The sequence below is a fragment of the Eriocheir sinensis genome, chromosome 42, assembly GCF_024679095.1.
Source record: "Eriocheir sinensis breed Jianghai 21 chromosome 42, ASM2467909v1, whole genome shotgun sequence".
In the NCBI taxonomy this organism is placed as follows: Eukaryota; Metazoa; Arthropoda; class Malacostraca; order Decapoda; family Varunidae; genus Eriocheir; species Eriocheir sinensis.
Genome location: NC_066550.1, coordinates 8,471,173 through 8,497,250, shown reverse-complemented (window position 1 = coordinate 8,497,250; position 26,078 = coordinate 8,471,173). Strand labels below are relative to the sequence as shown.

Here is a 26,078-nt window from a genome sequence, read left to right as displayed (position 1 = left end):
CCCAAAAAAATAATGGGTCCAATCACTCCAATGGATACACGTACATACGTATTTAGCAGGTGACAATATTTATTTTTTTCTTCTTCAATGAAAATAGACGGATAAGAGTATGTTTGTTCTCCGTCCCCACATTTTATTGTCTTATTGTCCAGGGGGAGGTACTGCCCCCTCCCTTGTTGTGCTTTCCTTCCTACCATTGTATCTTTTTAATTTCATGGTGCTGCCTACACGTGTATTAATAGTTGTATAATCACACTCTGTCCTGCCTGGGGGTTGGGATGGCATGTTCCTCCCTTCTCCCTTGTTGTTTACCTGCAACAATAAACTATCAATCAATCAATCTAGGAAAAGACAAAAGTAGCAAAGAAAATATAAAGAAATAGCAGGAAAAAGATGAAAATAGGGAGAAAAAGAAAAAAAATATCAAGAAAAGGATGAAAATAGGGAGGAAAAGCCAAAAAACAGCAAGGAAAAGACAAAAAACAGCAAGGAAAAGACAAAAATAGCAAGGAAAAGCCAAAATGAAAAGCCAAAAATAGCAAGGAAAAGACAAAAATAGCAAGGAAAAGCCAAAAACAGCAGGGAAAAGACAAAAATAGCGAGGAAAAGATAAAAAATAGTCGTATGCATAAGTATGTGTAGTCATGTAGCCCAGTGAGACAATATACTTTAATGGTGTAGCCCTCCACCAACACAAACACTGCCATTGATAAGACTCTTCCTCTCAGTGTGACTAAATAGCCCCATAAAACACCCACGAAGAAGAAGAAGAAGAAGAGGCGAGGCTGTGACACTCCTCAACCAACACAGGAAGAGGAAGAAGCTACGAGAGACAAATAATCACAGGATACAAGAAAACAAGACCAAGAATAACCACGAAGCACCTTGCTAACCTACCAGGGCCTGCAAGCTCTCGTCCATTATGTACACTTGAAATTAAAGGAAGGAAGATCAAGGTGTGCAAGGCTTTTCAACAGGAAGAAGAAACTATGGAAGATTACAGGATAGCAAGGAAGGAAGACCAAGAATAACCACGAAGGCCTGCAAGCTCTCGTCCATTACACTCGAAATTAAAGGACACAAGGAAGGAAGTTCAAGGTGTGCAAGGCTTTAGAGAACTAGAAAAAGAAACTACGAAAGATTACAGGATATCAAGGAAGGAAGACCAAGAATAACCACGAAACACCTTGCCAACCTACCAGGGCCTGCAAGCTCTCGTCCATTACACTCGAAATTAAAGGACACAAGGAAGGAAGATCAAGGTGTGCAAGGCTTTAGAGAACTAGAAAAAGAAACTACGAAAGATAGGAAGAGGAAGGAGGAAGAAGAAACACCTTGCCAACCTACCAACCCCCCCCAGGCCCTGCCTCGGCCCCATTACACTCACTGAATAAAGACAACACAAAGGAAAGATCAAGGTGTACAAGGCTTTAGAACAGGAACATTACAGGATATCAAGGAGGGAAGACCAGTAATAACCAGGAAACATATAATTAGAGAGCATAAAGAAAGAAGATCAAAGTGTACAAGGCTTTAGAGAACTAGAAAAAGAAACTACGAAAGATTACAGGATATCAAGGAAGGAAGACCAAGAATAACCAGGAAACACCTCGCCAACCTACCAAGGCCTGCAAGCTCTCGTCCATTACACTCGAAATTAAAGGACACAGGGAAGGAAGTTCAAGGTGTGCAAGGCTTTAGAACAGGAAGAAGAAACTATGGAAGATTACAGGACATCAAGGAGGGAAGACCAGTAATAACCAGGAAACATATAATTAGAGAGCATAAAGAAAGAAGATCAGAGTGTACAAGGCTTTAGAACAGGAAGAAGAAACTACAGAAGATTACAGGATATCAAGGAAAAAAGACCAATAATAACCAGGACACACCTTGCCAACCTACCAGACTCTACAAGCTCTCGCCCATTACACTTGAAGATATAGTTGAAGGACGTGAAGGAAGGAAGATCAAGTTTTAGAAGGCTTTAGAGGTCTACAGAAGAAGAAGAAGTGACTGAAAGAACCTCCCTCAACACTAATCATTCACATACAGCACAATGGGAAGATATATTTGAAGGAGATGAGGAAGGAAGATCAAGGTGTAGAAGGCTTTAGAGGTCTACAGAAGTGACTGAAAGAACCTCCCTCAACAATACTCATTCATAATAGCACACTAAACTAATTAACAGAGCAAGCTTTTCGACATCACCCCAAGACTCCTAAAAATTACACAGAACAACACAAACTTCATCACTTCCTTCCCTATTATCATCACCTAACCTAACCTGTAAACTATTTAATCTATTCGTTGTTTAGTTCACCGTAACCATCGATCACCTCCTTGGTCAATCATCTCCCTTTCCTTCCATCTCATTATTGCCTAACCTAACCGGTGAACAATTTAATCTAACCTAATAATCTATCCTAACCCAAAGAAATACAAACTCCTTCACTCCCCTCCTTGTCCAATTATCTCCCTTTCCTTCCATGTCATTATTGCCTAACCTAACCTGTGAGTAATTTTAATCTAACCTAACAGTCTATCCCAACCCAAAGAAACACAAACTCCGTCACCTTCCTCTTCCTCCTTGTCCAATCGTCTCCCTTTCCTTCCGTCTCATTATCGCCCAACCTAACCTAACCTGTGAACAATTTAATCTAACCTAACAGTCTATCCTAATCCAAAGAAATACAGACTCCATTACCTCCCTCCCCACACACTTCTCTCCCCTTCCTTCCCTCTCATCATTACCTTCCCGTCAGTGTCAATCACCCACAGTCTAATCACATGCTGGACTCGTGATTGCCAGCCAGTATATTAATTAGCGTTCTCCCTTTCTCACTCCCCCCTTTCCTTATTACTCCCCTCTCCTCTACTACTCCTCCCCTGTTCCCTATCTACTCCCATACCTACTCTTCTTCACTACCAGTCCCTTCAGTAGCCCATTGGTAGTCCCTCGGTGTGTGTTGAGGGCCATGGTGGAGTCCTTCTCAACCAAGGCTGCCCTCCACGCCCGCATTGTTGCCTACGAGAGGGAAACCAAGTCCAATTTTGTCTTCATGACCAAGGACAAGTCGTTTGGAGTGGAAGGTAACTATTGTTCATCTTTTCTTCTTCTGCGTCCTCTTTTTCTCTTTTCTTCTTTTTTCTTCTACTTCTCTTCATTTAATGTCCTTATTTTCCCTAATGGGGTTGGACGGGCTACAAGTCTCTTCCTCTCTTGATCAAAATTATTACTGAACATTTTCCACAATTTCAATCACGACTCAGAATTTACACGTTACTATGACGATCACTGTAATGCTGGTATGTTACTGTTCTTGATTAGGTCACTATTTTCATGGCAACAAAGTACTATCCATCAAGCTAAATATGTAGTTTAGCTCCACCTACTCAAAATACCTTGCACACCTTCATATATTATGGTTAAAGGGTGAAAATATGTGCCATATAACCATAATATGAAGTAGCACATGGTTAGAAACTCTCAGCCTAACCCAACCTCACCCCAGACCGCAGCCGCCACCCTGACTGTCCTGGGCATCATCGACAGTGGCGGGTTATGTTAGGTTTGCTTAGGTTGGGCTAGTTTAGGTTTGTTTCTATCCATGTGTTTGTTTGTTTTTTATTTTAAGATATTTATTACCATATTCCATACCCCTCTGTCCCTCCATGTCAGTAATCTGTATTCTCTCATCCTCTTTCTCCTCTCGTCGCTTTCCCTTTCATTTCCTCTTTCTCAGCATCTCAGGTGTTTGGGGGCTGCAGGTGGCTTATAGTGTCCGCACTCCTCCCTCTCTACCTGATTTGCCTCCTATAATAATAATAATAATAGTAAAAATAATAATGATAATACTAATAATCATCACTGCTTTTCCCAGACTGGAGGAACATGAGCCACAAGAACAGCCTCTTCTGGCAAATACCTTCCGTTCCGCCTGATGGGATTCCTTTCCTCTCCCTCGGCAGAAAAAACTTAAGCTGCCATTTTGGTAAACCCAAGAACAAGACCAAGCTTGATCAGGTAAGTGGGATCTGCTTTACTTTTTGTTAACATTACTAATAATCTTTAAACCTTTGAAAAGAGAATTGCAAACATCCGATATTATAGTGCACACAGTATTAACACATTTTTACTTGAATAACTAAATAGTGTTGAGTAGCTATTGGCACCCACCTAATCAACACAACACTATCATCAGTATTCTCAGACGTTTCTGCCTCTCACATCAACCATTTCCAGACGCCAAAAGGAGATCGGGTCCTAATGAGTGTTTTGCTAGGTTCATGGTACAGAGGAAGGGTCGAACCACCACCAGGGTCATAAAACTACCCCTGGAAATGACCAAAACTCCTACAAAAGCCTCAAATATGTGAGCTTGGGTGCCAGAATGTTTAAGAATGTGATCCTATGTCTATTAAATCCCTCAAATTCTCTTCACTCGGCCCACGGGTGTTCAATACTTCCCCTGATAGCTTTTCCTGATGTTTGATGCAACTCCCTTCTCTGGATAATAGGAGTGTCATGCATTGTACTCGTATGTGTATCAAGAGCTGGTGCACCCTCTGCCTTCCCCAGTGTTCCCCAGGATGCATGTAACATTAGCAAAAAAGGCATTGAGTACCCATGGGTCAACTGAATAGAATATGAGCAAAATCTATTGACTTGGTGTTATGTAGTCTAACCGAACCAACACAACATCATGTCTATCGATTTTGCTCAAATTCTACTTCATCAACCCATGGGTGTTCGATACCTTTTTCGCCGACCCTACAGACAAATCCCACCCTAAACCCTTGCCCTCCTGCACATGTCCTGCAGGATATCCCCCACCAGTGTACTCTTTCATGGGGAGCATCCTGGAGGTTTGAGCTGAAAATGATCCTCTTTCCAGACTAGTGAACAAGACACCCCAAAATATGAGACCCTATTTTACTGTTTTTATATTTTTATCACAGCTAGAAAACCAATTGAAATATGACATGTAACATTTTATTATTATTATTTTTTTTTTTTACAAGAAAGGAAGCAGCTCAAGGGAATAAAAAAAAAAAAAAAAAATGTAGAAAAAAGCCCGCTAAACGCTGCTCCTAAAAAAAAGATGAAAGTAAAGAGTGGCCATAAGAGAGGTCAATTTCGGGTGGAGAGGTGTCTAGTATGAGATGTGACTAGTAGGAGAGGATTTGAATAGCTCTTTTTGTTTTAGGTTCATGATGGTCACAATCAGCGTTGCCAGCTCACTCTATCCACCCCTTTGCTTTTATCCTATTTTGAACACCTCTGACGCTTAACTACCAGAAAATGACATCAGTAAGTAACCATTTTAATGAGAACTATTAATTAATCTAGTTATCAGGGCGCAGGAGACGGTTTTTGGGTTAGAAATCGGAAAATAAAATAGGCTAGGAACGGAAATCTGGCAACACTGGTCACAGTTACAAGCAGGATTAAACTTTTCAGAAATCGAAGAAAATGGGTTGTCCTGCCGAAATACACATCCGCCATGTTGTCAAGTTTCCAGAGTTCAGGGTAAGTGCATCTGTCGCTGACTTTATCCCGCCTTAGTCCATCAGCTTTCATACAAATATTTATCTCTCGGACCATATTCTTACGCTTCCAGCTCTCACATAAGCTATTTCTAAAGGCCAAAAAAGAGATTAAACATATTCTCATGAGGGTCATTTCACGTTTATGGTACAGAGGCTTCGTCAGACTACCTCAAGGCTCATAAAACTACTCTTGGAAATGCCCACAGCTCCCCCGAAAGCCCTTGGAAATGCCCACAACTCCCCCGAAAGCCCTTGGAAATGCCCACAACTCCCCTGAAAGCCCTTGGAAATGCCCACAACTCCCCCGAAAGCCCTTGGAAATGCCCACAACTCCCCCAAAAGCCCTTGGAAATACCCACAACTCCCCTAAAAGCCCTTGAAAATGCCCACAACTCCCCCAAAAGCCCTTGGAAATGCCCACAACTCCCTCAGAAGCCCTTGGAAATACCCACAATTCCCCCAAAAGCCCTTGGAAATGCCCACAACTCCCATGAAAGCCCTTGGAAATGCCCACAACTCCCCCAAAAGCCCTTGGAAATGCCCACAACTCCCACGAAAGCCCTGTCAAATATGTGTGCTTGGGCTCCAAAATGGTTAGGTAATCCATCTGTTGCGATTGGCACAGATTTATCTTTCACTGGTAGCCTGTTAACATATACTCCCAGGTCTTTCTCTGCCTCTGTGGTGGATAGTGGAGCGTTTCCCATGTGGTATTGGTATGCTGGATATCCCCTCCCAAGGTGCAGGACTTTACATTTTTCTTCACTGAATTGTAGTAGCCACTTTTTGTTCCATTCCTGTAGCTTGGTGATGTCTTCTGGTAGGAAATCTGCAATCAAGGGAGGGGTTAAGAATATGGCTCGCAATATTTTATCCTGAAGTGTGTAAGGGAGGGCAGGGTGCTGAATACCAGGGAGTGTATGCTTCCTATATTATGTACTGGAAGCAAAAGGGAAAAATAGGTTATGTTCTTATGCGCCCCAACCCTGACTCCAGTGCCCTGACCCCAACCTCCTAACATCACCTTGCAAAGCACTAAGATATATAGGTATCATGTTGTTATGTGTGGAATGTGTGACGCTGTAGCTACTCTGTTCAGTGTCACGATGTTTAGATGAGGCCAGTTTGTTTTGGATGTTAACTCGACAGAATGTCCCCCCTATGTCTCCACACCCAGAACAGACTGACCTCTGAACACTGTGACACTAAACAGAGGAGCTATTGTGACTTACTGGTGCGGTTGGCTTTGATATTGCAGAACAGGGGAAGGGGAAGCGGGGGTGGAGTCGAAGTCAGAGTCACAACCCTTAAAATCTCCTGAAGTCTGAGTTTGAGATTTTTTTATTTATTTTTTTTTTTTTTTTACAGCAGAGGAGTCCATTCAAGGGCATAAAAAAGGTAACAAATGTGAAAAAAAGTCCGCTACTCATTGCTCCTATAAATAATTAGAGGAGTGGCCGAAATATAGGTCAATTTCGGGAGGAGAGGTGTTCTGGTGGAATTTTTTATACCCAACTCCACCCCCTGCTTACATTCCACACTTTTCCACATGATGCCTATACATATTAGTGCCTTACAACCTCACTGCTGTTAACCTCTACCTCAAACTTCCTCTAACTCTAAAAACTGAACCATCACACACCATCAGAGAAGCTGGCTAATTCTTACAACCTCACTGCTGTTAACCTCTACCTCAAACTTCCTCTAACTCTAAAAACTGAACCATCACACACCATCAGAGAAGCTGGCTAATTCTTACAACCTCACTGCTGTTAACCTCTACCTCAAACTTCCTCTAACTCTAAAAACTGAACCATCACACACCATCAGAGAAGCTGGCTAATTAAACTTCTAACTAACTAAAAACTGAACTATCACACACCATCAGAGAAGCTGGCTAATTCTTACAATCTCACTGCTGTTAACCTCTACCTCAAACTTCCTCTAACTCTAAAAACTGAACCATCACGCACCATCAGAGAACCTGGCTAATTCTTACAACCTCACTGCTGTTAACCCCTTGACTGCGGATTTCCTACCAGAAGACATCAAGCTACAGGAATGGAACAGAAAGTGGCTGCTACAATTCAATGAAGAAAAATGTAGTCCTGCACCATGGGAGTGAATATCCAGCACACCAATACCACATGGGAAACACTCCACTATCCACCACAGAGGCAGAGAAACACCTGGGAGTATATGCTACCAGGCTACCAGTGAAAGCCAAAGCTGTGCCAATTGTAGTGGAGGGGTTAATTTCTACCCCAAACCACCTCTAACCTAACTAAAAGATGAACCTTCACACACCATTACAGATAAACAGCTAAATCTTCACTCTTGTATCCCTGCAGATTGGGAGAGCTGGTTAATTTTTACAACCTCACTGCCGTTAACCTCCACCTCACACCACCTCTAACCTAACTATAAAATGAACCTTCACACACCATTAGAGACAAACGGCTTATTCTTCACTCTTGTTTCTCTGCAGATTGGGAGGGCTGGCTAATTTTTACAACCTCACTGCCGTTAACCTCCACCTCACACCACCTCTAACCTAACTACAAGATGAACCTTTACACGGCATTAAAGATAAACAGCTAATCCTTCACCCTCGTTTCCCTGCAGGTAGAGAGGGGCGCCTCGACCTACAGAAAACGACGAGAGATGCAGAAGCTGAGGAAGGCCCTGTCGAAAGATCCCGATAGTTTGAAAGTGGAAATTGCATATTACGCCGAGCTGCCTAACCCATCAGACCACAACGGCCACCCCCTGCATGGCATAGTAAGTCCAGTAAGAGTAATAGTAAATAGTACGTAAAAATAGTAAGAGCAGAGTATGGTAAGTAGTAAGAGTAATAGTTAATAGTAAGTAGAGATAGTAAGTGTATGGTAAGTAGTGAGAGTAGTAAGTAAAGATAGTAAAAGCACAGTATCTTGGCATTTTGTTAGTCCAGTCCACACGTCTTTCCTGCCATGAGATTCCAAAAGCAGAAATGTGTTGATTTTTTGCCTGGTTTTAAGATGGACCCAAATTTAACTCTTGGCGTGGTATTTCTGTGTTGTAGGCAAGGTAGGTGAGTGTAATTAGTTAGCAGGTGTGTTTAGTTAGTGTAGACTTGGGTGTTTTGTTGACCTGAAATGGTGGATGTCCTACAATATGCCTTTTGTATATTTCTTTTTCTTTTCAGTACAGGCAGCAGTTCAAGGGCATAAATATGAAGATACAATACAGCCCCTAATATGAAAATTTCTTATATGTGAAGGTTTCTATCACCCATAATTTCACATAGGTAGTTCACATAACACTGCTGTACACTCATTTGCCTTTTTGCCTTTTTATCTGTATCTGTCATTTCCACTTCAGGCCGCTGGTATGCTGGAGAAGCCAGACCCGTTGATCAAGGAAGAAATTCTGAACTTAGTGCGTGACGGTGTTCGCAAAGTGAGCGACATCAAGAGGCACATCAACGAATTTGTCAGCAAAGTTTTTGTGGATGAGGAGGTGAAGGACACCTCTCGCCGGCGCTTTCACCCTCTTGATAAGGATATAAGGAACCTCATGCACAAGGCCAAGACCTTCAAGGGCCACCCTGAAGATTACCAGGAGACTCTGAGATACCTCGCCGAGGAGACGCAGAAGAAAGACCAAAAACCACCTGCTCCTCTACTCACTCAGGGAGGAGGAGACACTAAGCCAATTGTGATTCGTTACAAGTCCAAACAGCAACTGCCAGAATTCCACAGGCTGCCAGACTTCTTGAAAAAACAGCCGAGGGAGGTTGTGGCCCACATTGTGAAGAGGATGAAGTCCAACATTTCCAAGGAGGACATGATCATGGCTGGGGAGGGAGAGTTCAGACTGAGGGATAAGACCACTAAAGGAGAAACATACAGAGTAAGCTTTGGCAGTGAAAGTCTCGATCCATTTTGTACTTGTGGAGATTTTCACAAGTACAAACTCCCTTGTAGGCATTTTTGTGCCATCTTTGAACATTACCCTGAGTGGAACTGGCACAGACTGCCGGCCGCCTACAGAGACAACCTTCTCTTTGTCTCGGACACACAGAATTGTTACGAGGTAGAAGTCATGGAGGAGCCGGATCTGGTGCCCGAGGTGGTATTGGACGACGGCACGTCAGCCCTGAGCGATACATCATCAGACAGTTCAGAGAAGATTTATGTCAAGCTGCCGCGGAAGAGGAAGACCACAAGGCAAGGTTTGCACGTCAAGTGTGCCCGGGTGCTGCGGCAGATCATTGACTCTGTGTACCTGCTGAAAGATATCGAGTACCTCCAGGGGCTGCACCACGACCTGCAGTGCAAGCTGATCGAGGTTCAGCTGCAGACCCCCAATGACGCAGAGTTTCATGTGAGCGCTCCACGGAAGAGGAGGGCCAACAGTGACGGAGGAAATACCACCGTGATGAAGAGGATGCTGCTGTCTGGTGGTGAAGAGGATATTAGAATTCCTAAAGTGGAGATAAGAACTGTATGTGGTGACGTGATATAGAAAGATTCCTTGTGGTAGGCATCAGGTGGGGATTCACTACAGCTGCATTGAACTGATTCTGATGGATGAATACATTTGTCCCAAATGTAAGATGAATTTTTTAGCCCAAGGCAAATGCCCAGCTGCTCACTACACAGCCTTGACTTCCCGCACAATTTTGTGTCTGATGATCACTTCCACTTTGCCTGCCTGTTGTCTAGGCCTCAGGGTGTCTGGGATGCCTCCAGCCAGTGCCTGGTGTGCCAGCCTTGTCATGGAGATCAGCTCCACACTGCTTGTTGATGACGGCATATGATGTGCAGCATGTAAAGGGCTTCTCATTATCATCAGTGACACTACATGAAACACTGCATAATATTTATGAACTGCAGCAGCTTTCCTCACTCAGCATGTTCCTTTTTTCATATCAAGTGGTAGTCAAATGCTCCTCATAGTTGAAACCTGTGTCAACTAGAACATGGCACAAAGACCCTGAATGTCCAAAGACTTGGTGTGGGTGACATTCTCAGGATGTCTGTCGTCCCTCCACTGGATTTTCTACGATCAACAATGTCGAGTTTTGGTGATTCAAAAATTTGTTTCTGATGCCTCCTTCACCCTGGCTGGCACACAGTGTGCGTCCACTGCATATGATGAGCAAACATGACAGTGAGCTTTAGAATTTTTGTTGTTTGACAATTTGAGAATAGGCAGAGCATTGTATGTTTTCAAATTACCCAAACAATGTTTCCTTCGCATTACCCTACTGAACGATGTGGTAATGGTGTGACTCGTGGAAATCAGCAAATCTTCAAGAGCAAGGATTTTTTTTTTTTTTTTTTTTTCTTCCCAGTACGGTAGGCACCTCAGGGCATAAAATAAATCCAATATAAAAGCCCGCCAGACACTGCTCCGGCAACAGGAAAAAGAACAAGAGGCCAGAAGGGAGGTCAATTTTATGTGTAGAGGTGTCTTGATACTCTTCTCTTGAAAGGGTTCAAGTCATAGGCAGGAGGAGGTCATAAGGTGACTGTTTTGCTTCATCAGTTGAAAAGTGACTGTTATCATATATAAATGTAACAAATTAATCTAATTCATGTCCTTTTTGGAGGGTGAATAAATTATTTTCATATATACATGCAAGTCTCAAGTACATCTGATTTCCCCTGCAGAACCTTTATTGTTTAACCCCTTGACTGCGGATGTCCTACCAGAAGACATCACCAAGCTACAGGAATGGAAGAAAAAGTGGCTGTTACAATTCAATGAAGAAAAATGTAAAGTCATGCACCTTGGGAGGGGATATCCAGCACACCAATACCACATGGGAAACACTCCACTATCCACCACAGAGGCAGAGAAAGACCTGGGACTATATGTTACCAGACTACCAGTGAAGGCCAAATCCATGCCAGTCTCAGAGGACAGGTTAAGGCAATGCAAAGTAAGCACTGCGACTCCTCATTATATATATTTATGGCCAGGCCTTCCCTTGCCTTCGTGTTGGCTGGCCCTGTTTTCATATGATTGGGTTTCTGGGCAGCCTTTTCAAAATCTCAAGAAAAGAGTAAAATTAAAATTAAAAGCTTGAATTTTTTTGAAATCAGAGCAGATATGAAATTACTAAACATTTCACCAAAGAGCCTTGAAATAGACAAGGAATCTATTATGAATTTTACTTGAAAAATTCTGCATCTGCCTGATTGGAGAACACGTTTTCTAACCATATCTTGTGGAAAGGCCAAGTTGAGAATTATGCATACCAAAAGTTCATTTGAAGCATATCTCCTCAAGAATCCCAATTTTGGTGTGTGTGTGTGGGGTGAGGTGTGTAGAGATCTGATCAAGAGAGAATTAAAGGTCACAGCCCTCAGCCAATTAATCAGAGGTATTAAGGTGACAGTATTTTCTCATGGTAAGCCATTTTTGAGATAGTTTGTAGGACAGCTGTTAGTGGAGCTTCAGAAAAGAGTGAATATGATTTGCTGGGACTGGTGATCAGCATACTTGAGTGACAGCCATTTCTCTCTCTCTCTCTCTCTCTCTCTTAGTGACACACAGGTAATCATCAGGAATCATTTATTTTATGATATCAACACACACCAACACCATGGCCTAGAATTGAACCTGAACCTCACAGACAAGAGGCTGGGCAGCACACCACTGACGGGCAAAAGGTTGAACCCCCCCCCCCCCCCAGCAGCTGTATCCATGACTGTCATCCCACTCTCACGGGATTGTTCAAGAACCGGGGTGCCCCCCCCCCCCCCTGCACCAAACAAACACACATACACACTTGTAAGCAAAGGGAAATGCTTTTGATCAACCCTTAAGGCACAAACAGTAATTAATAATAATCATCAGAGGAGCTGGAATAACACGGTGAGAAATCTAAACACGTGGTCTCACAGTGGGGTGGGTTGCCAGTCTTCAGCTCCAGGGACAGCTGCTGGATGTGTAACTTTTCAAATGGGTCAATATACTGTTTGCTGAATGTATGTGGTGCCGCGCCTCCTTCAGGGTGGGCAAAAACGGGCATGAACGCTCACTCGCTGCTCACTGGTTAATGTGTCCAAAGGGAAGGGAAACACCTCACTTCACTACCGGCCTCTTGCAGACTCCTTACGTACTTATGTTCACTGTGCTCAATGGGATTCTCAGACTCAAATCCACACAAAAGTGTTTTTAGAGACTTCACATCCGTTTCTTCAAATAGCAACAATATAAAGCACATATCACACGAACCACTGTGGCGCCAGCTAATATTATGATGTCACATATAAAAGAGGAAGCTGGTGTATTCATTCTAAGAAGCTACTGAAAATATATCAACATTCGAAGTCGACAAGAAGCACAGTGTCGGACAAGGGCAAGGAGAGGGTACAGGTGGAAGGGAGAGGTCAGGTGAAGTGAAGAGGTGGTGGCTGGAATTACCGTATTACAACCCCCAACTCCACCTCGCCATCACTAGCCAACCATGTTCTGAAATCAAGTCTGTACTCTCAGGCATATTGGGAGGCGTGACACAGCATACACTAAGCAAACTAAGGAGTAATAAGATGCCTTGTTTCTTATCTGAGGCTCGGGTGCAAGTCTCGGCCATTGTGAAACTGTTGCCAGATTATTTAAACATCGATTAGTCTTTATCAACAATACTGTGGGTGATTTGTCTTTTTAGGTCTGTTTTTATAGGTGTGGTTGTTGTTTTTGTTGATTTTTGTATTAATTTTTAAGACTGAGTTTGTAGACTTATCTGTAAAATCCAATACATACTTCTATTTAACTCCAGTCCAAGATAGGAATTAATAAGCCAAACTAGCCACCGTACTGACGATAAATACCGATATGACGTTTAAAGAATCTGGCATGTACGAGGTTTTCCAGCGTGCCATCACAGTTTCTCTTTTGGATGTCAAGAGTTTGCCGCAAGTTACACATTCTTATGAACCTTCCCCCACGCACGGCTTCCTCGTTGCTGCCTCACTACAAAAATAATGGAAAACATCCTTATTGTCATGAACGTTATGTATAAAAGTTGTGCCCCAGACAGAATGTAAGTAAGAGAGAAGGAACATTGTAGCATATGCTCAGAGAAATCAACTATTAAAGAGTGAGGGAAGTTCTCGTTTATGAATAGAAGAAGTGAATGAGGAGTAAACTTAACACTGCAGGAATGGAAATATTAAAAAGTAGGAAAATTAGCTTAAAAACTGCTTAAGAGTAGATATCAATAATGGGAAACGAGAAATACTTAGAAAAAATTAATAAAAGAATAAGTAAATCAGTGATGCTAATTTACAAGCAATACTTAGAAAAAATAAATAAAAGCACACAAATAAATCAGTAACTGGATAATTTTAAATAAGAAGATCAAACAATTAAAATATTGAAATAACACCAGTAAATCAAACACTTAGGAATAATTAGTTGGTCAAAAGAGGAACCAAATTTGCAGCTCGGCGCCTAAACCTAAGACCCAAAATGGAATGAAAAATCAGTAACTGCAAAATTAACTTTCTAGAAGCGAGAAATGGCTGAAAGAAGCTTAGAATATTAATTAATGTAAGAAAAAAAAAGAAAACACTCGGAATGAATAAATAAATAAATAACACCACACACACACACACACACACACACAAACAAATACCGAGATTGAGAAAGCACACACACGTACGTCCAGCGCTGTGCCTCTAACAGAATCTTGCTTGCATTCACGGGTGCATTGCAGGTGATGGGGAATCCACCTTGATAAAACTACAAGAATCATACAAAACCTCACAGACACAATAATGAAAAGTAAAATAGAGATTGTTATATAATGAAAGTATGTAATTAATAAAAATAAAATGGAAGTAATTGTTTAAATAATGGCAAAGTAAGTAAATTACATCACATCTTAATTAAAATGCCCTATTCCAATTCTTTTCTTTTCCTAAATCACAGAATAAATATTAAGGATGGAGAAAAAAATAATTGTTTGTGAAACAGTAAGTTAGATTTAACTATTGCATTTAAATAATTGCAATTAATGTATTTATTTGAGACTGCCTTTTTGAGAAGTAGCATATCGTCACCTTCGTAAGCAAAGCGCTGGTCATTATTTTCTACTTTACAGGAAATAGGAAAAGAACTATCATCATCTCATTTGGCTTAATATTTAGGCAGAAATGAAAAGGCCAATTCTAGAACGCTCGAACCCTGAATGACGAAGGCAACCGTACAAAAATGTCCATCACATGTTAAAAAATTGATGTAGACAAAAACTGGAAATCGCTGAAAAATGACTCAGGCGATTATTTTATGAGGGTGACGATATTTAGAGAAGGGGGTTGAGGTGGGGGGGGGGGCACTCAGAAATGGACAAACCTTTCCTCACCAGTTATTATGTTTTAAGTGAATGAAGAATAGAATTTGTATATGGGCATTCACAAAGTCATTTCATATAATCCTGTTAGACTTGCTGCCCCTCCCCCCTCCCTCGTATATAGGCATTCACAAAGTCATTTCATATAATCCTGTTAGACTTGCTCCTCCTTCCCCCTCCCTCGTATATAGGCATTCACAAAGTCATTTCATATAATCCTGTTAGACTTGCTGCCCCTTCCCCCTTCCTCGTATATGCACACCGATGTTCTTTAGTTTTGATTAGCACAACGGAAGTGAGCTGAACACTGCCTATGTCTGCTTTAACGAAAGGACACAATACTAAAATGTTTAAATGGATCATAATGAGTAAAATATTATGATTGCCAGTATTAAAATCTTTAACATCATGAAAGGTGTCTGTGTAGGACTCTGGACCGTTAAAATGAACCTGTAAGAAAGTAATTATGAAAAGTAGATCAATTGAAGTGCTAAGCAGTTAAAATACTGATTGAGTAATTGTTGTAGATGCACCGTTTGTAGCACTAATAATAATAATAATAATAATAATAATAATAATAATAATAATAATAAATAAATAAAAATGATACCACAACTACTAAAAATAATGATAATGGAGCAATAAATAGAATAATCAAAATAAAAACAAAAAAAATAACACTAATGACATAACTAACGATACACTAAGTAGAAAAAGGAATTAAGGAAAAATATAAAAGAACGAGAAAAGACAGAAAATATAGTTAATTATCTTACGCTGCCTTAAAACTCTGAAAATACTTTATGGGCTCTCTCTCTCTCTCTCTCTCTCTCTCTCTGTCCGGCACTATCTGACAGCCTCCATCTTCTCTCGGGGGATAGAGAAGAGTTCCCGCCTCCGCTCCTCCACCTCCCTCGCGCGCCCGTACAACAGCACACCGCACACCACAACCGCCGTGCCCACCCAGCTCAGCAGCGTGACGGGGTTGCCAAATATCACCACCGACAGCCATATGAGACAGGCTCGCTTGGTGGTGTTGGCGACACTGTGGGGGGAGGGGGAGAAAAATGTGTTGGTTTTGGTAATATTTTTTGGGTTTGGGTTTGGGTTTTGCGTTGGTAATACTATTTGTGGGGAGAAAGGGTGTTTTTTGTGTTGGTAATATTGTTTCAGGGGAGGAAGGGTATTTTTTTGTGTTGGTAATACTGTGGTAGGGGAGAAGAAAAGAATAGGGTTTTGAGCTGGTAACATTGTCTGATGGCAGGAAGGGTGTTGTTTTGTGTTGGTAAAACTGTTAGAGGAGAAAGGGTAGTATTTGTGTTGATAATGACATGTAAGGGGAGGGGGAAAGGGTGATGTTTTTGTGTTGGTAATAATGTGATGGAGAAAAGGTATGAATATATAGAAAATGGAGCAAACTATAGAACAAAAGGAAAAGGAAAAAACATACAACATAGAGAAATTACATAAAACTACAGATATAGAGAATGAAGAACTTATTACAGGAAATCACATACACAAAGAGACAGACACTCACCTATAAGTAACCGGGTTAACATAGGACATGAGGACATAGGCTGTGATGGTCTGGCCGTGGAAGGAGATCCCATCGAGCACTATGGCCGTCAGGAGGTTGCGGTCCATTTGCTGTGTGAGCCGCTCGACGTCCACCAAGAAGTACCACGTCGGAAGCTGCAACATCACGGCCGCCAAATTGGGGTAGAATTGGAGCTCAGCGGGACTGTGGGGAGAGAAGGGGTGAGGGAGTACCTTAGGGGTGGGGGGTGGGGGGGGTTTACGAGTGTTTGCTTGGTTTGCGGACATGCATGATAAGAATGTTTAGTAACGTTTAGGACATTACATGCTGAACTCAATTTGCTGCTACTGGTTTGGTAATTTTTTTGGGGGGGGTGTGTTAGGGTTGAGGTTTTGTGTTGGTAATGCTGTTTGATGGAAGAATGGGGGGTTGTTTTGTGTTGGTAATACTGTGTTAGGTAGGATGAGAATGTCTCCCCCGACAATCTCAGGCAGAATTCACACCCGTTAATATATGCACTCTATTTTTTAATCATAGGTCCAGGAGGAAGGGGTTCATATACAAGGGCACATAGATGGAAGAGGAAAACAGTGATGCATTTGCTTGGTTTGTGGAGTTGCATGATAAAAATGATTAGTAACGTTTAGGACATTACGCGCTGAACTCAATTTGCTGTTACTGTTTTGGTAATATTTTAGGGGGAGTGTTAGGGTTGAGGTTTTGTGTTGGTAATGCTGTTTGATGGAAGAATGGAGGGGTTGTTTGACAATCTCAGGCAGAATTCACACCATCGATATATACAGTCTATTCTTGGAAGGAAAAAACAGTGATGCATTTGCTTGGCTTGTGGAGTTGCATGATAAAAATGATCAGTAACATTTAGGACATTACGCGCTGAACTCAATTTGCTGATACTGTTTTGGTAATATTTTCTGGGGAGTGTCAGGGTTGAGGTTTTGTGTTGGTAATGCTGTTTGATGGAAGAATGGGTGCTTGTTTTGTGTTGGTAATACTGTGTTAGGTAGGATGCGAATGTCTACCCTGACAATCTCAGGCAGAATTCACACCCATCGATATATACAGTCTATTCTTTAATCATAGGTCCAGGAGGAAGGGGTTCACATACAAAGGCACATGGATGGAAAAGGAAAACAGTAATACATTTTACAACCCCAGTTTCCCTTGCCCTTGCCCTTCACCCCCACACACACCTGTAGATGTAAGTGCGCTGCGAGAGGAGGCCCTTGGACACCACACTCTGGAGACACTCACACAGGTTGGTGGCCAGTGCACAGAGGAAGCCGGTGAGGGAGAAGGAGAGCTCATGGCTGGAGCAAAGGGCCAGGCCAGCCATCACCGGCACCAGCGACGCCAGCACAAAGCAGCTCGTCCTCTCACCTGTGTAGCGGAAATATAGGATGTAAGAGATGTTGTGATGCTTGGAAATGTATTAAAGAAAGCAGCGAATCATTCCTCTTCTTTCTTATATATAGAGGATGCAAGTGCTGTTGTGATGCTTGGAAATGTATTAAAGAAAGCAGCGAATCATTCCTCTTCTTTCTTATATATAGAGGATGCAAGAGTGATGTTGTAATGCTTGGAAATGTATTAAAGAAAGCAACAAAGCATTCCTCTTCTTTCTTATATATAGAGGATGTAAGAGCGATGTTGTGATGCTTGGAAATGTATTAAAGAAAGCAACAAATCATCCCTCTTCTTTCTTATATATAGAGGATGCAAGAGCGATGTTGTGATGCTCGGAGATGTACATATTAGGGAAAGTAACACCTCGTCCTCTTTTGCTTTGTAGAGGATGAGTTTGAAATGAATGAGAAAAGCAACATGAAATAACTGGTTCTCTCCTCAGTGTAGTGGAAAGAAGAGAGACATTTTTATGCTTGGAAATGTATTAACCCAGAAGCAGAGATGGGCCAAATTTGTGGCTTTACCGTGTACCAGCGATGGACCAAATTTTTGCCCTTTTTTTTTTTTACAACAAAGGAAACAGCTCAAGGGCACAAAAAAAGCCTGCTACTCGCTGCTCCTAAAAAGAATCCAAAGAGGTGGCCGAAAGAGATATAAACCCCCAAAATAGATGATGCATAAACTGATCACAAATGCATTGATATATCTTATGAAATGGTTTGCGTGAGTGATGATTTTTCCTCATTTTTCTCGCTTAGAGGGGCCTTTAAGAAACATGACCCCCGCAGCTACCAGGTTAAGGAAAGCAGGTCATTCTTTCTCCATGTAGAGGAATGGAGGGATGTTGTGATGCCTGAAGATGAATTAAGAAAAGTAACACAAACAACCTCATAATCATACTCAATACTTACATACTTACTCTTATACACTCAACCTTTTATATACTCTTACACACTTGTTACATTACACACACTCACCAAGCAGCAGCCAGGCTATGAGGACAGTGAATATCGGCGCTGAGCTCTTCACCGTCTCGGCAAAACTGACGGCCACGTAGTAGATCGCGATGAGGCCAAACATGATGGTGCCAAGCCTGGGTGTGGAGGGGAGAGGGACGGCAAGGTGGTCAGGGAGGGATATAGACAGACTGGTGGATTAATAGATAGGTGGGAGGTTTGGATCATGGATGAGTACTCATAACTATGAAAATGGAGATGAAGAACATGAAGATAACCTTAAATGTAAAAATAGCTTGACATGTTAAGTTTACTAAGACGTGGTTTGGGGTGAGTTAGGTCTAGGCAATCTCTGTGAATTCCTGCTTTTATATTTCCTGTAATGTATTTTCAAGCTACGTTTAGGCAAAAAGCATCTTAGGTATGTGTTGAAGTTGTTGTTTTTATTTTTTTATATAACAAAAGAGACAGCTCAAGGGCACGAAAAAGGAAACAATAATAAAAAAGCCCGCTACTCGCTGCTCCTAAAAAAAGAATCAAAAGAGGTGGCCGAAAGAGAGGTCAATTTCGGGAGGAGAGGTGTCCTGATACTCTTTTTATTTCTTACTCTACAGCTGCGTTCTTTCCAGTCAAAAAAATAACAAACAAACACCATCACACTCACTGCAGCAGGCCGAGGATGAACATGCCCCTCCTGAAGTTGTCCGGCTTGCGCTGTCCCACCACGGGCTTGTAGGTGCCGAGCGGGTACCTGAGCTGCACCAGGCCACACAGCATGGTGATGAACATCTGCATGCCACCTGTGTGTGTGTGGTGAGGGGCAACAGGGGAGCGGGGGTTAGGGACAGGTTCTTGTGGTCAGGGTGGGGATGTGTGTTCAGTGTCTGACAGAGTAAATGAACTTTTTTTTGGAGTGATGATAAATAAATTGTGTGGTGATGGTGGTGATTGAAGTCCATTTCAGCAATTATCAGAAGTGATGCTCATTCCATGCGTTTATGATGAGAGTGAATGAAGCTGTACTGAAGACCACCTATCAAACCCAACTATAGATAAACCCACTAAAGAGGGTCAAAGATGAGCTCTAGGGAGGCAGCATGAGCCAAGCAAGATGGCGCCTGCACCTTTATGGGCTGGGGTCGACCACCAAGAAAGCTACCAGAACTACAGTCTAAACCTTAACCCGGTAGCAGTGACAGGGGCCAAATTTGTGGCTTTACCGTGTAGCAGCGATGGGCCGAATTTGTGCCATGATATAAACCCCTAAAATAGATGATGCATAAACTGATCAGAAATGCTTTGATATATATTATGAAATGGTTTGTGTGTGATGATTTTTTTCTCATTTTTCTTGCTAAAAGGGAACATTAAGAAACATGATCCCCGCTGCTACCAGGTTAAAACAACAACAGCATCAATTATCCCAGTCACTGAAAGGGACTAGAGTACTAACAATGCTTGTGTTCCGTGTGGTTAAGCTGAATAAGGATGTTATTGGAAAGTAGGAAGAAATAGAGAACATTATTTTTTATCCATCATACCCAACAGTTATTTGCATGAGAAAATACAGAGCTATTATTGCATAAGTATGTGTAGATTATGTTAACTTTTATAGGGCAATGACTAGGAGGGGTAGTGATGGTGATTTCTTTCTTCAATATATTAAGCTTAGTTATGAATGTTAGATATTGCACAAGGAGTGGTAGTAATGACTCTTTAGGTTGATTATGTGACATTAGATGAGGCAAATAGTTGTTTTGTGTATATACATGTGAATGGCTTGACAAAGTTATGGTGGTGGCAATGGTAAAGAAATGATGAAGTGGTTATTAGTGAAGTGGTAGTATATGGCTATGGTGCAGTGGTTATATACATAGCTGGGCACGATAACAGAAAACTCTATTCCCGATACCCGATAAATGATAATGGAAAACCTTATCGGTGATAACCGACATTCATTAACTGGAGACACAAATATAGGCGATAACCGATATAAATCCACAATTCCGATACTAGCTATCGATAAGTCTGATAGGTGAAAACGATACTATATTGATATTTCAAATAAAAAACATAGATGAATTCAAATCTTCATTATCTGTATTTTAGAAAACCTACAAAACCTGAAAACCACACGTTGACACGTACCTATGGACAGTAATACTGGAAACGCCTGAACCGGTGTTGTGTTATTTGGCGTCTCCACGGTCAGAAGCTGGTGCTTTTGTTTACAAACACTGGTCTCTCGTGAACTGGCCCATCACTATTTATTCAGTTATTCTTACTTATCACAATTAACACTTTAACAGTCACTTCAGTAAAGAAGCACTGAAGCACTGGGAACCGGAACAATGGCACTCACTCCGTCACTCGAGACGCAGCTGAGAGGCCACGCGCCACGCCGCCACGTGATAACACAAGCCGCTGGTCTCTGTTTGTGCTCTTTACAACGGGATCACAAATTTCAGGCAGTGAATAATCATTTTGGGGGCAAAGTTAAATGATTTTTCTCTTTGACATATTGATTTTTGAGTCTAACATAAAAAAATAACCTTGTGTTTTAGTGTTGATGATCTAAGTATGAAATCTCTTCACCAAAGATATTTCATACCCCAAAATTTTTTCAAACAACACCGGGCGCCCGGGCCACACATGCGCAGTAGGGAGGAGACTACATTTTTTTTCTGAGAAGCGGAAAAAAGTAGCGATTATCGCTAGTTTGGTTACAAAAGTAACGAAGATACCGATATATACATAAATAAGTAGCGGATGGCCAATAACCCGATTTTGTTACCAGCGATAAAGTATCACGATAACTTATCGCGATAACGCCCAGCTATGGTTATATATAGTGGTTAGGTGATGGTGAAGTGGCTATGGTGTTTATAGTGAAGAGGTTACAGTGGTCATAGTGTGGTAAAGGTGATGGCAGTCAGTTTTTGTCCCTCTTCCCTTACTTTTTTCATCACAGCCCTCTCTCCTCTACCTATATTTGAACAGAGAGAGAGAGAGAGAGAGAGAGAGAGAGAGGAAAAAAATATATGACATTCTATTCATCTTTCTTTAACTTATATATACTTGGGGATAGCAAGAAAGAAGTCGAAGAAAAAATAATTAACAAACACTCACACAACACATGCGGGTCCGCCTTTTGGTAGGTGAGGATATACTTGTTGAGGAAGAGCGTGAACCCACTGAACACGTACCACAGGGCCAGGAACACCAGCGCACGGGGGTGACGCAGCCCGAGGTTGGGGGGCGGCCGAGGGGGAGGTGAGAAGGTGGTGGTGGGGTTGTGGGATAGGGCTCCTCCTCCCTCAGCCCCATCATCACTGTTTCCCTCTTCCATCAAGCCACTCTGAAAAAGGTAAATAGGCAGGTTAGTGTCTGTTTATAATCAATGTGTTTCTTTGTCTGTATATACATAAATTAAACCCTTGCTTTAACAAACTAATAGGGGCAAAGGGGATGATGGTATATCCAAAAGTCTGATATATCTGTGAGATCCAAACTTTGTTGATTATATGAGATGAGTTTCCTATTTCTGACCATTTTCACGTATAACAAAGTTTTTTTCATAATATAAGATGAAAGATGAGGCACAGAAGGACAAGAGCGGAGGTGTTTACAGTTCCCGGGCCAAAGCAAGACTGACTATAGGCCGGCCTTCAGTGGCAAGAGGGGGCTCCCTCACCCCCCCTCAGAACACATGGGATTGGCTATGGGTGGGTGGGGCATGGCCAATGGGAAGGCATGAGGAAGACACTCCTTTTTCCTACTCTGGCTGTGGATTATAATTCCTAATCCCACTGGTATTGTGGTTTCCTTGTTCACCCTTGTTACTCTGATCTCTCTCTCTCTCTCTCTCTCTCTCTCTCTCTCTCTCATACACCCACCCACCCACACCCATGCCCACAAAGAAAAATTGCAGAGATGTGTAACGTGTGTCCGTGTGTGGGGGTAGGAGGAAGGGGGGCTGCAGAATCTTTCAAAACATGCTTTCCTCCATGACGACACCACCCCACCTCTCCTCCTCCTCCTCCTCCTCCTCCTTTCTGAAGCTGCTAACCCCACCCTTAATCCCCTGTCTGTTTGTATCTCATTTCTCTCTCTCTCTCTCACCCGGACACCCGACAGGCTGAGGTGGCGGATGCGTGTCGGTGGGGAGGAGGTGGGCATGTGGATTGCCGGGTGGTCAGGGTCCTCCGCTAGCCTGGAAGAGAAGGTCAGGTCACTTGGGGTCACTGCAGGTCACACTGGTAATATTATCACGGGTACTGTTCTATTCATCACATATTGTCATTATTCTTATAAGTATCATTATTAATATAGTTTTATAAGAGCACAATTTTACTGTTATTTATTATCATTTGTAATCTTTCATTCATGGGTACTTATATAAAGGTGCGATTTTACTATTATTATTGTTAGTCTTTATTTTTATATTTACCATTATCAATAACTTTCTAAGGACAAAAATTAATTAATATTATTAGAAGTATCATTGTCAAGTGCAGTACAGTTCAGGGCCTACGCTCTTTTCTCTACTAACACTTACATTCAATTGAGCTATTTGTTGCTTTGTTTCTTGTGTCACATCTCACTTCACTGGTCGGTTGTGTGTGCGCATGTGTGTGTATGTGTGCAAGGAAAATGTGTATCTATAAAGGATATGTGCATACAAGGAATAGATGAATATGAAGAAGAAGCTGATATTCCCACTAAATCTTCAATGTTTAAAAGAAGCCGATATTCCCACTAAATCTTCAATGTTTAAAAGAAGCCGATATTCCCGCTAAATCTTCAATGTTTAAAAGAAGCCGATATTCCCACTAAATCTTCAATGTTTAAAAGAAGCCGATATTCCCGCTAAATCTTCAATGTTTAACGAATGAATGAAGATGCAAATAAATAAACTTACTGTTCCTTTCAAACAAAACAGTAACAACCAAACAAAGAGCGGTTAACAGAAGAGTGTACTAAAGGAAAAGAGTAAACCCGGTAAAAAGCTAAATAAATACGAGACAAATTAAAAAGAATTAAAAGAAAGCCAAAGAAACTCGACAAGATTGATTAGAGTTGCATTTTTAAGACAACACGAAAATTTAAAAGAACTAAATCGTAACCAAAAATACTAAAATCTCACACATAAACGAAGACAAATTAAAGAACAATAGGTTAGGTTATGTAAAAAAAAACCCACATATACAACCTTCACAAGTTTGCCAATAACTTAATAACAGGCAGTAAAAGGCATAAATAGATACAAGAAGATGAAGAAAGTGATATAAACAAGCTTACAAAATTCTTCCCAGGTGAGAGATCAGGTGACACAGGTTAATAATTAAATGTAAGGTAAAGTAATTAGCAAGACAGGTAAGATAGGGGTACTAATGATGATGATAATGAGCTTAGAGTCTTCCCCAGGTGAGAGGAGAGGTAACTAATGAGGCAGAAGGGATATGGATGAGAGTGAGAGGTGAGATGGCACAGGTAAATAACAAAAGGAAAGGTGAATTAATGAGACAGGTATGATACGGCTGGTTAGGATGCTGTTAATGAGCTTATACAATCTTCCCCAGGTGAGACATGAAGTAATTAGTGGCTCAGAACATGTTAACGAGCCTCTGCAGTCTTCCCCAGGTGACAGATAAAGTGAGACTGACAAATAATGAAAGGGAAAGTAATTAACAAGACAGGTGTGTTAATGACCTTATACAAACTTTCCCAGGTGATAGGTAAAGTAATTAGTGAGTTGGGACATATTAATGACCCTCAACAGTCTTCCCCAGGTGATAGATGAGGCAGGACAGGTAAATAATGAAAGGGAAAGTAATTAAGTTTGATACAAGGGGTGTTGATGACCTTATAATAACTTCCCCAGGTGAGATATGAGGTAATTAGTGAGCCTCTAGAGTCCCCCACAGGTAACAAATAAAGTGAAACCAGTATATATTGAAGGAAAGGTGATTGACAGGTGTGATATGGGTGTGTTAATGACCTTATAATAACTTCCCCAGGTGAGATATGAAGTAATTAACGAGCCAGGACAAGTTAATGAGCCTCTAGAGTCCTCCCCAGGTGACAGGTAAAGTGGAACAGGTAAATTAAAAAGGGTAATTAAACAGGTAGGATGTGGGTGATAATGAGGATGTTAATGAGCTTTCCCAGGTAATTAATGAGCCTCTAGAGTCCTCCCCAGGTGACAGGTAAAGTGGAACAGGTAAATTAAGAAGGGTAATTAAACAGGTAGGATGTGGGTGATAATGAAGATGTTAATGAGCTTCCCCAGGTGAGATATGAGGTAATTAATGAACCAGGATGTGTTAATGAGCCTCTAGAGTCCTCCCCAGGTGACAGGTGAGGCGGGACAGGTAAATAATGAAAGGGAGAGTAATTAACGAGTATCAAGGTAAGAGATGGGTGTGTTAATGACCTTATACAGCCTTCCCAGGTGAGATATGAGTAATTAATGAGCCAGGACAAGTTAAGGTGACAGGTAAGTGGAACAGGTAGGATGTGGATGATAATGAGGATGTTAATGAGCTTTCCCAGGTAATTAATGAGCCAGGACGTGTTAATGAGCCTCTCGAGTCCTCCCCAGGTGACAGGTGAGGCGGGAATGGTAAGACGTGGGTGCCAAATCTATGGAGGTGTGCCACGTCAACAGGTAGAGGAGGGAGAGAGACGTAATTAAGGGGACGGGGCAGGTGAGGCGAGGGTGTCCAGGTGGCGAGGTGGTGGCGGGTCAGGTGGAACAGGTGGCACGGGGCAGGTGGTACAGGTGGAACGGGGCAGGTGGCACTCCCTCTCTCTTGACACCACCACCTGAGCTTGTTCTTGATCTTGATGTCACAGGTGGCTTGAGATTTCTCCCCCAGGCTATATCTTGTAAGGGGTAATTGACCTAAGCTTTATTGTATTATCCGCCCATAGAGTATTTTTCCAGGATGTATTGATTAAGAATATAGTTTTTTTTAATGCATTTTATACGAATAGCAAGAAATATTAATGAAAACTTGTCTATGTGATCTGTAGGTTTAGTATCCATAGGCCTATACATAACTAATTGCTGATATCTGATACACATCGTTTATCAGCCCTAATGCAGGTGATTTACGAGTTCTTTTTATCGAATATCAACAGTTTAGGAGTGTAAATTAGTATGATTGATTGATAGTTTATTGTTGCTGGTTCTTATAATTATTGTAATCCCGTTCGTGTACTCTCCGCCCATAGACTACTTTTCCAGGATGTA

General features: G+C 41.7%; 2 protein-coding genes and 1 long non-coding RNA gene across 4 annotated transcripts; 2 read left to right on the top strand and 1 right to left on the bottom strand.

Annotated features, from left to right (window-relative positions):
- Positions 1-533: 533 nt before the first annotated feature.
- LOC127009910 (uncharacterized) lies at positions 534-11,174 on the top strand. The gene is made up of 6 exons (XM_050883437.1): positions 534-956; positions 1,686-3,090; positions 3,882-4,024; positions 5,462-5,530; positions 8,176-8,331; positions 8,914-11,174. The coding sequence occupies exons 2-6, from the start codon at positions 2,976-2,978 to the stop codon at positions 10,057-10,059; spliced, it is 1,629 nt and encodes a 542-aa protein (XP_050739394.1). The 5' UTR covers positions 534-956; positions 1,686-2,975; the 3' UTR covers positions 10,060-11,174.
- A 1,193-nt stretch (positions 11,175-12,367) lies between these two features.
- LOC127009908 (solute carrier family 35 member E2A-like) lies at positions 12,368-23,526 on the bottom strand. 2 transcript variants are annotated; one of them, XM_050883434.1, is made up of 8 exons: positions 23,379-23,526; positions 22,943-23,033; positions 21,950-22,178; positions 19,485-19,620; positions 18,842-18,957; positions 17,651-17,837; positions 16,440-16,643; positions 12,368-15,947 (listed from the first exon to the last, which is right to left on the bottom strand). In XM_050883434.1, coding segments are annotated over exons 1-8 (1,164 nt in total). In that variant the 5' UTR covers positions 23,381-23,526; the 3' UTR covers positions 12,368-15,748. The 2 variants fall into 2 exon arrangements, with proteins under 2 accessions (XP_050739391.1, XP_050739393.1); XM_050883436.1 differs by having other exon boundaries at positions 22,027-22,178; positions 23,379-23,435.
- A 1,325-nt stretch (positions 23,527-24,851) lies between these two features.
- Positions 24,852-25,687, top strand: LOC127009909 (uncharacterized). The gene is made up of 3 exons (XR_007762531.1): positions 24,852-24,991; positions 25,113-25,285; positions 25,376-25,687. It is a non-coding gene; the product is annotated as an uncharacterized LOC127009909 (long non-coding RNA).
- The last annotated feature ends 391 nt before the right edge of the window (positions 25,688-26,078 follow it).

Coding starts and splice junctions, on each gene's coding strand:
- LOC127009910 (XM_050883437.1), top strand. CDS start 2,976: ATGGTGGAGTCCTTCTCAACCAAGGCTGCCCTCCACGCCCGCATTGTT. Junction 4,025..5,461: donor ACAAGACCAAGCTTGATCAG/GTAAGTGGGATC, acceptor TAAACTTTTCAG/AAATCGAAGAAAATGGGTTG. Junction 8,332..8,913: donor GCCACCCCCTGCATGGCATA/GTAAGTCCAGTA, acceptor TTTCCACTTCAG/GCCGCTGGTATGCTGGAGAA.
- LOC127009908 (XM_050883434.1), bottom strand. Junction 22,179..22,942: donor TCAGCCTGTCGGGTGTCCGG/GTGAGAGAGAGA, acceptor TACCTTTTTCAG/AGTGGCTTGATGGAAGAGGG. Junction 18,958..19,484: donor TTCATCCTCGGCCTGCTGCA/GTGAGTGTGATG, acceptor CTCCACACCCAG/GCTTGGCACCATCATGTTTG.